The sequence below is a fragment of the Geotrypetes seraphini genome, chromosome 1 (assembly GCF_902459505.1).
Source record: "Geotrypetes seraphini chromosome 1, aGeoSer1.1, whole genome shotgun sequence".
NCBI lineage: Eukaryota > Metazoa > Chordata > Amphibia > Gymnophiona > Dermophiidae > Geotrypetes > Geotrypetes seraphini.
Window position 1 is genome coordinate 162,485,190 of NC_047084.1, and position 12,490 is coordinate 162,497,679.

The following is a 12,490-nucleotide window of genomic DNA, read 5'->3' on the forward strand; positions in this document are numbered from 1 at the left end:
CCCCTTCAGCAAAGAAGCCATCCTCGAGTCAGGCCAAGGCGGGTGGGTCGACCCCGGCCCCGCATCGGACCTCGACTCCGCACACCCCGAGGGAATACTCGAGACCGAGGTCGCCCTCCAGGGAGTGTGCCCCGGACTCGGAACTCCCCACCTTCGTGGGGATTCCGGCCTTCCAGGATCTCCTCCGAGCTCTGATCTCATCGGAGCTGTCGGGAGCCCTGGAAGTGTTGCAGCGTGCTGCGGTTCCGGCGGCCTCGACCTCGGCCGGGGCGCCGTCGGTCTCGGAGGCCCCGGCCTCGGCTCCCTCGGGAGCCCCGGCCTCGGCGACCTCGGTCTCGGGTACTGTGGCCCCGTTCACCTCGGTCTCGGCCCCGCCCCGGACCTCGACCTCGGGGGAACCCCCTGAGCGGAGTGTAGGGCCCAAAGAAAAGTTGCGCAGAGTGCGCCGTCTTTCCTCCTCTTCCTCCGGGTCTTCCAGGCACGCCTCGCCCTCGACGCGACCTCGGACGGGGCGTCGATCGAGGAAGTCTAAGCGGCCCCGAGGCTCGCCTTGGCGCGACCGTTCCTCGTCGTTCGGGGGCGAGGCGCTGCAGGTGTCGGAGTTGCGCCTCGACAACCCGAGGCTCCTCCGCTCACCTCGTGGGAAGTCTTCCCGGGCCGCCTCGCCGAGGAAACGGGAGAGTGTCCCACGAACCCCTGGGTCCTCACCCAAGGGTTCTGCGAGGAGGATAACTTCCCCTTCCCCCTCGAGGGCCCTCGAGAGGGGATCCTGGGATTCGGGATCGGTTAGGGATCCTCATTATTCCCATGAGGCCTCCCCCCTCTCCTCGGTGGGGCGGTCGAGAACCCCGTCTCCCCAGGCTAGGCCGTCCTCATTTTCATCCTTCGTTCAGGACATGGCCCAAGCCCTGGGGATTGACCTGATGGTAGGTTCTCGGTATTCCAAAGAATTTTTGGAGGAACAGGACCTCCCCACTCTTCCTAGAGAGGTGCCTAGACTCCCTCTCAACAGTGTCCTTCTGCAAACCTGGCTGAAGAACTTGTCAAACCCTCTTACAGTCACGTCTGTGCCTTCAAAAATGGAATCGAAGTATAGGACGATTCCCCCCAAAGGGTTCGATAAGGCGCAGCTCTCACACCAGTCTCTTCTGGTGGAGTCTGCTCTTAAAAAATCACAGCCCTCACGGGTTTCTGCGGCGGTTCCACCAGGCAGGGAGGGGCGGACCCTGGACAAGTTTGGCCGTCGCCTCTATTCAAATTCCCTGATGGCCACCAGGGTTCTAAATTACGCCTTCACCTTTTCCTCCTATTTGCGTGGTATGGTGAAGGACCTTCCTCAATATCGAAACTCGTTACCCGACTCCCAAAGAGCAGGATTCGATAAGTTTATGTCCAACCTGTCTCAATTGCGGTTGTACCTATTCCATGCAGTGTACGACGCCTTTGAGCTGGTTTCGAGGGTGTCGGCCCTCGCGGTGGCCATGCGCCGCTTGGCCTGGCTTCGCACCCTCGACATGGACCCAAACCTGCAGGAACGCCTGGCAGACTTGCCTTGCGTGGGGTCCGAGTTATTCGACGAGTCATTGGATGCAGCGACCAAGCGCTTGTCGGAACAGGAGCGCTCTCTAGCATCCCTGGTCCGCCCCAAACCTAGGCCCCCGCCGCAGAAACCCTTTCGGCCTCCGCCGCGCCGATACCCTCAGAAGTCGACCCCGGCTTTCTCGAGACCGCCTCCGAGACGTCCGTCTCAGCGAGGCAGAGGGGGACAAACCCAAGCCCCGGCGCAGGGCCCTTCTAAGCCCGCGCCTTCCTTTTGACGGGCTGAGCGGACGGGGCGGGTTCCCCTCCGCACTTTCACAGGAAACCCTTCCTATCGGGGGCCGTCTTCGGTCCTTCCGGGAGGCATGGACCGGGATTACCTCAGACGCTTGGGTGCTCCGGATCGTCTCCGAGGGCTACTCGCTCAACTTTGTGTCCTCGCCGCCGGACAGTCCCCCAAGTTTAGTCCCCTGCAACCGTTCGCAGCTACCGACCCTTATAACCGAAGCCAAAGCCCTCTTGAAGCTTCGGGCGGTCGAGCCGGTCCCCAAGGACCAGTGGGGTACGGGGTTTTACTCCCGCTACTTTTTGGTCCCAAAAAAGACGGGGGACCTGCGCCCCATACTGGACCTCAGGAAGCTCAACAAATTCCTGGCCCGGGAGAAGTTTCGAATGCTATCTCTCCCGGTTTTGTATCCCCTCTTGGAGGAAGGGGACTGGATGTGCTCCCTCGACCTGAAGGAAGCATACACCCATGTTCCGGTGCACCCCGCCTGTCGAAGATTCTTACGATTCCAGGTGGGGGACCTCCACCTCCAGTATAGGGTACTGCCCTTCGGCCTGGCCGCGTCCCCACGAGTATTCACGAAGTGCATGGTGGTGGTTGCAGCAGCCCTCAGGTCACGTGGACTCCATGTGTTCCCTTACCTGGACGATTGGCTCATCAAAGCCCCGACCAGGGAGGGGGTTATCTCAGCGACCCGACAGTCTATTGCCTTCCTGCAAACTCTCGGGTTCGAGATAAACTTTCCAAAGTCTCAGTTGAGGCCGTCGCAGTCTCTTCAATTCATAGGTGCGGTGCTGGACACGGTGCGCCTACGCTCCTACCTGCCGACCCAGCGGTTGGAAGCCTTGGTACGGATGAGCCGCCAGGTCTCTCAACTATCGAGGGTGTCGGCCAAGCGCATGATGATGCTGCTGGGCCATATGGCCTCGACGGTACATGTCACGCCGTTTGCGAGGCTACATCTGAGGATCCCTCAGTGGACCCTCGCGTCCCAGTGGCGTCAGGAGTGCGACCCGGTGTCTCGCCTCATTTCGGTGACTCCGCCCTTGCGGAAATCGCTGCGTTGGTGGACAGACTCTTCAAATCTGTCCATGGGGCTATTGTTCCGCACTCCGCCTTTTCGCAAGGTCCTGACCACGGACTCCTCGGAGTACGCGTGGGGAGCCCATCTCGACGGTCTTCGCACGCAGGGCCTGTGGTCGGCAGAAGACCGTCAGTGTCATATCAACGTGCTAGAGCTGCGGGCCATCTTCCTAGCACTTCGAGCCTTCGTTCACATATTGCAGGACCAGGTGGTCCTCGTCCGCACGGACAATCAGGTGGCAATGTATTATGTGAACAAGCAGGGAGGAACGGGGTCATGGCCCCTCTGCTCCGAGGCTCTTCGCCTCTGGGAGTGGGCGGCCTCCCGGAACATCTTCCTCCGGGCGATCTACATCCAAGGAGAACAGAATTGCCTGGCGGACAAACTCAGTCGACTTCTGCAACCGCACGAGTGGACTCTACACTCAGCAGTTCTACGCGAGGTTTTCGCTCGCTGGGGAACGCCACAGGTGGATCTGTTTGCCTCTCCGGAGACACACAAACTACCACTATATTGTTCTCGGATGTACTCGCAGGACCGTCTGGAAGCGGATGCCTTCCTACTCGACTGGGAAGGGAGGTTCCTGTATGCATTCCCTCCGTTCCCTCTGATCATGCGAACGTTGGTACACCTAAAATCGTCCACGGCCACGATGATTCTCATAGCACCTCGGTGGCCGCGTCAGCACTGGTTCTCCCTGCTGCTCCAGCTCAGTGCCAGGGAGCCTCTTCCCCTGCCTGTCTCTCCTTCTCTGCTGTCTCAGAGTCAAGGATCCATGTTACATCCCAATCTGCAGTCATTGCACCTGACAGCCTGGTTTCTTGTTCCCTGACTCCTCCGGACCTGTCTCAATCGGTGAAGGAGGTGTTGGAAGCCTCCCGCAAGATCTCGACGAGGCTTTGCTATGCGCAGAAATGGACCAGGTTTTCCACCTGGTGTTCGTCTTTTCACCTGGATCCGGTATCAGTTCCGGTATCCTCGGTTTTAGAATATTTATTTCATTTGTCGCGCTCCGGCTTGAAAACCACTTCGGTGCGGGTTCATCACAGTGCGATTTCTGCTTTCCACCAACCTCTGGAGGGACGCCCTCTGTCACTCCATCCCTTGGTGACACGCTTCATGAAAGGGTTACTCAGGGTTTGCCCCCCTCTTAAGCCTCCGTCTGTCGCGTGGAATTTGAATGTAGTTCTGGCTCAACTGATGAAACCCCCTTTTGAGCCACTCAACAAGTCCCTCTTGAAATTTCTGACTTGGAAGGCGGTGTTTCTGATTGCCCTCACCTCCGCCAGGCGGATTGGGGAGTTGCAAGCCTTGGTTGCGGACCCTCCTTTCACTGTCTTTCATCACGACAAGGTGGTTCTCCGCACCCATCCTAAGTTTTTACCTAAAGTTGTTTCTGACTTCCACCTCAATCAGTCCATTGTCCTTCCTGTGTTCTTCCCGAAGCCCCACTCCCATCCTGGCGAGACGGCGCTTCACACGCTTGACTGTAAGAGGGCGTTGGCATATTATCTTCAACGCACCAGGTCTCATCGGAAGGTCCCTCAATTGTTTTTGTCCTTCGATCCCAATCGATTAGGGCATCCAGTTTCCAAGCGCACTCTGTCTAACTGATTGGCCGCTTGCATTTCCTTTTGCTACGCTCAGGCTGGCCTTCCTCCCCCGGGTCGGGTCACGGGTCACAAGGTCCGAGCAATGGCAGCTTCGATAGCTTTTCTCCGATCCACTCCGATGGAGGACATATGTAAGGCTGCCACTTGGTCTTCGGTTCATACATTCACCTCTCATTACTGTCTGGACACTCTATCCAGGAGTGACGGCCGGTTTGGCCAGTCAGTATTGCAAAATCTGTTTTCCTAAATTGCCATCCTCCCACCTGCCCTGTTTTGGTTAGCTTGGAGGTCACCCACATGTGAGAATATCATGCCTGCTTGTCCTGGGATAAAGCACAGTTACTTACCGTAACAGGTGTTATCCAGGGACAGCAGGCATATATTCTCACAACCCGCCCGCCTCCCCGGGGATGGCTTCCTTGCTAGTTATGGAACTGAGGACCACGAGGTGGGATGCGCCCTCTAGTGGGCGAGAAGGCATGCACATGCGTGGTGCAGTGTGCAAACTTGAAACTTCAATCAAGTTTGCTTGAAAAGCTGTCCGCGCCGGGGCTCCGTAGATGACGTCACCCACATGTGAGAATATATGCCTGCTGTCCCTGGATAACACCTGTTACGGTAAGTAACTGTGCTATAATCGTCTGCTTACAACTAGTTATTGGTGTTAATTGGCTCCAATTAGGATTTGCGTGCACATCTTGCTAAGTGTATAAAGATGCATATTCAAATGTTTTATCGTGCAACTGAAAAGGGGTGTGGCCATAGGAGGAGCATGGGTGAGTCAGAGCATTCACTAAAGATGTAAGCAGTATTATAAAATTCAAGGGATCTGTGTCTTGGACCTGTTGGGCCGCCGCGTGAGCAGACTGCTGGGCACGGTGGACCTCAGGTCTGACCCAGCAGAGGCATTGCTTATGTTCTTATGTATGGCTAGTAGGAAAAAGGAAGGATTGATGCCCCTATATAAGACTCTGGTGAGACTTCATTTAGATTATGTACAATTCTGGAGACCGCACCTTCAAAAAGATATAAACAGAATGGAGTTCTTCCAGAGGAATGCTAATAAAATGGTCAGTGACTTATGTCATAAGGCATAAGGGCACAAAGAAAACAGAGAAGGCGACCAATGGTGCTCAGTTTCTTTATTGTAGGCAAGACTCGACATGTACGTGTTTCGGCCGTGAGGCCTGCTTCAGGAGTCTTAGTCTCAATATGAAAGTGTGTTGCAACTTTTCTCTTATACTGAAATTGAATAGTCTATTCAACACACGAAACAAGCAAAGGTACGTCTGCCGTGCAGAGTAATATCTATCATACTGCCCATCTGCTTATCCTGTGACTACCCATCCTGTTAGCTTTTTACTCGCTCATTCTAATAATGTCAGCCTATTTGAAATCCAGGACTTTTTGAGTTCTGTGTGTCTGCACTCCACTTTATCTCTTGCATCAAACCATAATTATATGATGATCACTATTGCTTTGGCGAGTACCCACCCGAATGTTAGAAACTCTTTCTCTAGATCCAGCGTTGTTCCTCTTGTGGATTTATCTGAGCAGAGCACTTTGACGGACATCCGCAATCTCTCTGCTTCTTTCTGATTCTGAAGATGGGATGTCCTGGTCCACATCAGGCAAGTTGAAGTCTCCCAGCAGTAATGCCTCCCTTTTAATTCCTCACTTAAGGATACCCTTGATCAGATCCTTGCCCAGCTTCTTTCTTTGTGCCTGGGGATCTGTAGATGATAACTGAGTAGATACAGATCCCTTCTCTTACCAGGATGACGCGTTTTGCTTTCTCTTTCCAGGTTCTCTTAATTTTAGCTGCTTTTATTTATTTTATTTTTTTTCTTTTCCCGTTTTCCCCAAAGAGCTCAAGTTTTACAGGTTGACATCCTCTATAATAATCCTCTAAGCGCCCATACACACTTAGGAGGCTGTGCTACCTGACATCGTGCTGTGTCCCTCCATGGCTGTATTATCTGTGGTGCGCGGCGGCTTGACGTGGCTGGCGGTACGCAGCAACTTGAGGCGCATGCACCAGCTGGCAGCGTGTGCAAGAATTTGACCGGCGGTGGCAGTTTAAATCCAGATAGCCGAGAGGAACGGCTGGAGGGTGTCGTGCGTGTCCTGCAAGGTGACGTAAGGATTTAAGGAACGTCATTGCCATGCGTGACTGCATTTTGCAAGTGCATTTTTATTACTATGGTTACCTAGCCTCTTTGTGCTGAGAATATGAGTCGCGTGAATGCGTTTTCGTTACTACGGTAGTCCTGCACACTATTGTCTTCTGCTATAAAGTCCTGCGCTATAAAGACTTGTGTGCATCTGACCGCGTTCAGTTGTCTTGCATGCAAATGACTATGGTGAGATTTTGCACAGTGGAGGCTATGGGGCTCATAATCAAAACTTAAACACATCTAAAAACCCACCCAAGTTGGCACTTGGACAATCTAAAAGACAGGGCGTCCAAGTGCCACTAATCAAACCTATTTTTTGGACGTATCCAGGGACTTTTTAGGCCTCTGAATGCCGCTTTGCGCCCAGAGCTGAAATGGGTGTATTTGGAGGAATGTGGGCAGGATGCTTTGTCAGCCGGAAGCCCGAAGTCATCATGCCGTTGTACAGATCCATGGTGAGACCTCACCTGGAATATTGTGTACAATTCTGGAGGCCACATTACCAAAAAGATGTGCTGAGAGTCGAGTCGGTTCAAAGAATGGCCACTAGGATGGTCTCGGGGCTTAGGGAAAGGCTGAATAAATTGCAGCTGTACTCACTCGAGGAACGTAGAGAGAGAGGAGACGTGTTTGAGACATTTAAATATATCACAGGTCGTATCGAGGTGGAAGAGGGCATCTGCTAAAAATCAGAGGAGGGAAATTTCATGGCGACACCAGGAAGTATTTCTTCACCGAAAGGGTGGTTGATCATTGGAACGAACTTCCACTGCAGGTGATTGTGGCCAGCAGCGCACCAGATTTTAAAAGGAAATGGGATACGCATGTGGGATCTCTAGGGGGGTAAAGTCGAGGGGGGGGGTCGTTAGAGAGGGCAGACTTGATGGGCTATGGCCCTTTTCTGCCGTCATTTTCTATGTTTCTATGATGTGGGCCGACCTAGACTTGGTCATCCTGCAGGGATAATCAAATGTTTTACTAGACTTCTTAGCGGAACTTATATGTTATGACTTTGATGATGTAAAAACAGGTATAAGTGCCCAAAAAGAATCCAAAGTGACCACATAGCCACTGCAAAGACAAAGTAAAGACCCACACACATTCCCCCTGTGTTCACTGAACCCTTCACACCCCCACAAAGATCGGAATTAAAATGTACGTACCTGTCTCCAGAACATCAGCCCCTAGTATAGGAAAGCCTAGTAGAGCTGCACACAGTTCTCTTAAATGGCTTGAGGGGTGGGCTAGTGAAACCATAGAGAGGAGGACCGAGGTCCATAATCCACTACCACAACATGTGGGTTGAACATGTGCACCCACCAAAACCCTACTGTACTGCCATATAGGTGGCACCTGCAGCCATAAGGGCTACTGGGGTTGTAGACAGGTGGGTATAGTGGGTTTTGGGGGGCTCACCATAACCTATAAGGGAGTTATGGTGAGATGTTTATCTGGCATCCTTTTTATGACGTTCACAGCATTGCCCTGTAAGGTACCCCACTGCTCTGTTGCCATGTTTGGGTGGCCAGTCTATCAAAATGCTGGCACCTCCCATGTCCAAAAGGTCTTGTTCTGGGCGTTTGGGATTTGGACAAAATTTTGGTTGAGAACGACCTGGAAGTCTGGATGAAGAATAGCTTGGACGTCCAAATAGACGATTCTGGGGGGAAAAAAGAAAAATTGTTTGCGTATATTTCCCACTGCCGACTTTGGACGTCTAATGTCATACATTCAAATGGGACTTAGACATATCTTTTGATTATGCCCCTCCACATGTTTTGCCACATGTGATGACTTGGTAGGGTAGAGCATTATATGATGGGCAATATTAAAGACGACAGTTCATGGTACGGTGGGTGAAGTGCATCGGTGTTTGAGACTCGTGACAGCGGAGGGCTGGTGGCTCTACTTTGTAAGGTTTGAGAATTTGGGTAGGTGCATTCTCAGAGGGTCAAGGGAAAAGTTGGTTTTTTATTGCCTTCCTGAAGTTCAGCAGACCTTCTAATGATCTAACTTTATCTTCTCCACTGCTGGGAGAATTTTTATGAGGGTCTGTGGATGATGTGATACTGTGGCTTTTGTTTTTATTGTAGTCTCTTTGTACTTTTGAAGCCAAATGTAACAAGATGTCAGGAATGAATTCTAGGTAGTAGCCACAATATCTATATCTATTAGTGGATGGAGTTAATACCTTAACTGTGTTTCACTCCTTATGTTTTTTGCACCAGGTAATGGAATTTTACTGCCAGTCATGTGAGACAGCCATGTGCCAAGACTGCACAGGAGGAGAGCACGCAGAACACCCCACTGTTCCCCTCAAAGATGTGGTTGAGCAGCACAAGGCTGCATTGCAAGTCCAACTGGATGCTGTCAACAAAAGGTATGTAGAGCGAACCTGTGGCGTTGTTAAACCAAAAGTGATCTTTAGTTTTGTTGAGTTTAGTGAAAGGCAGTGAAGCACTTTTATTAATCACAGCAGAGCAGTGTACAAAACGTTTCTTACTAAGATTCAGGAAAATGCTACTAAAGCTTGCCAGGTGGCTTTTCGAGGCCTTCAGTGTAGTTCTGTTGCACCACAGAAATTTTCAAAGACTTATGCTGGAAGATTACAATGAAGAGGACTGGTCTGACTAACTTATTTATTTATTTTATTTTAAAATTTTCTATACTGTTTAAAACTAAACGGGTTACATAATTTACATACAAAACTTGAGGTGGTCTAGATCAGGGGTGCCCAAAAGGTTAATCGCAAAGGCAACGCGAGTCGATCGCAGAGCCCATCCCGGGCTCCATGATAGACTCGCGTTGCCTTCGCATTCTACCTGCATCCCAATGCCTTAAACAGGATGCAGAAGCTCCAGGCTGACCAGCCTTCCTCTCCCCGAAGTCAGTTCTGACATCGGAGAGGAAGATACGGGCCAGCCAATCACTGCCTGGCTGGCCCGGAACTTCCTCTCCGACGTCAGAATTGACGTCGGGGAGAGGAAGGCTGGTCGGCCTGGCGCTTCTGTGTCGGGAAACAGGGAGCGCTTGGGGCGGAGGTGGCTTGAGGATCTGTTTCCGATGGCGACGGCAGTGGCTTGGGGGAGGACAGGATGAAAGAAAGAAAGGGGGCAGGCAGGGATATAGAAAGAAAGAAAGGGGAGAAATAGAAAGAAAGAAAGGGGGGCAGGGAGACAGAAAGAAAGAAGGGAAACAAAGAAAGAAAGGGGGGGACAGAAAGACAGAATGAAAGGGGGCAGGGAGACAGAAAGAAGGGAAAAAGAAAGAAAGGGGGGACAGGGAGATGAAGGGCAGCAGGGAGACAGAAAGGGAGCAGGCAGGGAGACAGAAAGACAGACAGAAAGAAGGGGGCAGGGAGAAAGAAAGAAAAAGTTGGGGGATGGCATGAGGTCTGGAGGAGAGGAAGCATACAGTAGGCTGAAAGAAGGGAAGAAATATTGGATGCACAGTCAGAAAAAGAAAGTGCAAACAGAGACTCATGAAATCACCAGACAACAAAGGTAGGAAAAATGATTTTATTTTCAATTAGAGAATGACACGGTGGCGGTTTACCCGCGGCCACCGCGTTTAGCCGCGGGTAACCCGCCTAAACGGGGAACGAAAACTAGCAGTCACTGCGGGGACGGGGACAAGGCCATACACCGCCCCGTGGAGCGGTGAATGGACTTGTCCCCGCAGTGAGGCATTAAGGATTGCGCGGTTCCCGCAGCCCACACCCGCCTGCTCAATCGATCCTAGTGATTAGCCAGCTCTCTCCCTTCTCCTCATCTTAGTTTGTAGGTTTTCTTTTTCGGCGGCCCACACACTATCAAAGAGCCGCGCACCCGCTGCTGCTCAGTTTCGATCTTCTGCTCTGACGCAACCGGAAACAGGAAGTTGCAGCAAAGCAGAAGATTGAACACTGAGCAGCCGTACGTGCGCGGCTCTTTGGGAAAGCGTGCAGGTCGCTGAAAAAGAAAACCTACAAACTAAGGTGAGGAGAAGGGAGAGAGCTGGCTAAACACTAGGATCAATTGGGCAGGTGGGTGGGGGCTGCGGGGACCGCGCGATCCATCTGTAAGATATGTTACATGCATTTCTACTAGAGAGCATCGTTTTTTGGTTAACGCTGAGAACAACATGTGCCACATCAATCGCCTGTAATGCACTAGTAGCCATTGTTCATTATTTGTTGGAGTAGTGGTTGGTACTTAAGGTGTAAGAAGAATGAATGTTTTGTACTAAATAACACCATCTACCCTACCTGCTTATTTGGAACTTTGGTTATCTAGATGTGCAGTTCTAGAAACCGCTTTCACTATTATGAGTTGTCTACCTCTATTGCATGTTGAGGGAAGAGGAAGTGGTGGTTGCAAACTTACCAGGTGCAAAAAGCTAGATGGGGTTGAAAAGAAGAGACACACTGGTATGGAAGAGGAAGATAGGGGAAATCTGGACACAGGAAGGTAACAGAAAGAGGGGAAATTATGTGCATGGGGCATAGGGACAGAGACATAAAGGGGACATGCCATGGGGATGGTATATGGACACAGGGGGGGGGGGGCAATGGCAGATACATAGGGGAGATATTAGAAATGGGGAAAATAGGAGCACAGAAGCGAGATGGTTTGTGGGGATGGGACAGGGACTGAGCTCACAGGCTCCAGTGGCTTGCACAAATTACATTGTAACTGCCATGAAAATAAGAGGGAGGAAGGTAGATAGATAGGCCACACGAGAGGAGCTGAAGGGTGGTAGAAAGGAACAGATGGTAAAGGAGGGAGGGAAGGGTGGTGGTGGGAAGGAATAGGAAAGACATTGAAGGAGGGTGGAGAGGAACAGACCCTGAAGGGAAATGTGGAAGACAGAATGGGAAGAAGACAGATGCCAGACTATGGGGGAGCGGAGGGAAGAAGATTGGTGCTAGACCAATTGGGGGGGGGGGTGAAGGGAGAGGCACAGTAACAGCAAATGGAAGACGCAGAGAGAAGACACACAGTGGATGGAAGGAATTGAATGAGAAGATGTGGAAAGCAGAAACCAGACAACAAAGGTAGAAAAAAAATTCTATTTATTTATTTTTTGCTTTAGGATAAAGTAGTATATTAGTTGTGTTGATAAAAATTTATAAACAAAGCCCTGCCAGCTGAACATCTCTTTCTCTAGTTCAGCAGCAGGAACTTTGATTTATAAGAAAGGAATAAGCTAAATATTACAGTACTAAGGCTTATATGGATGCAGCGTGGACGGTGACGGGGCGGTGAATGGGATGGCAGTGGCGGTGACGGGGCAGTGAAAGGGATGGTGGTGACAGTGAAGGGAACGGCGGTGATGGGGCGGCGCAGAGGATGGTGGGCTGGGGACGGGGCGGTGATGGGGACAGATTTTTTCCCCGTGTCATTCTCTATTTTCAATTTAGTGTTCAAAATGTGCCTGTTTTAAGAGTTTATATCTGCTGTCTATATTTTGCACTATGGCCCCCTTTTTACTAAAGCGGTTTTTAGCACAGGGAGCCTATGAGCGTCGAGAGCAGCGCGGGGCATTCAGCACAGCTCCCTGCATTAAAAACTGCTATCGCGGTTTAGTAAAAAGGGAGGGGGATATATTTGTCTATTTTTGTATAGTTGTTACTGTGGTGACAGTGCATAGAGTCATCTGCCTTGACCTCTTTGAAAAAAAAAACCCATAATATAAATGATAATTAACATTGTTTTTCTGCGTACAGTGTGCTTTGTGGGGTTTTTTTAATGTTGTTGGTAGATCATTTTGACTTGGTCATTTTAAAAGTATCTCGCAAGCCCAAAAAGTG

The 12,490-nt window shown here is 51.0% G+C and overlaps 1 protein-coding gene across 6 annotated transcripts in view; it reads left to right on the forward strand.

The window, feature by feature from the left end:
- The window catches only part of TRIM2 (tripartite motif containing 2), a 214,163-nt gene that overhangs the window by 152,503 nt on the left and 49,170 nt on the right, over window positions 1-12,490 (forward strand). For all 6 annotated transcript variants that reach the window (XM_033940845.1, XM_033940856.1, XM_033940863.1 and 3 more), the window contains one exon: window positions 8,928-9,079. In XM_033940845.1, the coding sequence (XP_033796736.1) occupies window positions 8,928-9,079 (152 nt within the window). The remainder of the gene's footprint in view (window positions 1-8,927; window positions 9,080-12,490) is intronic.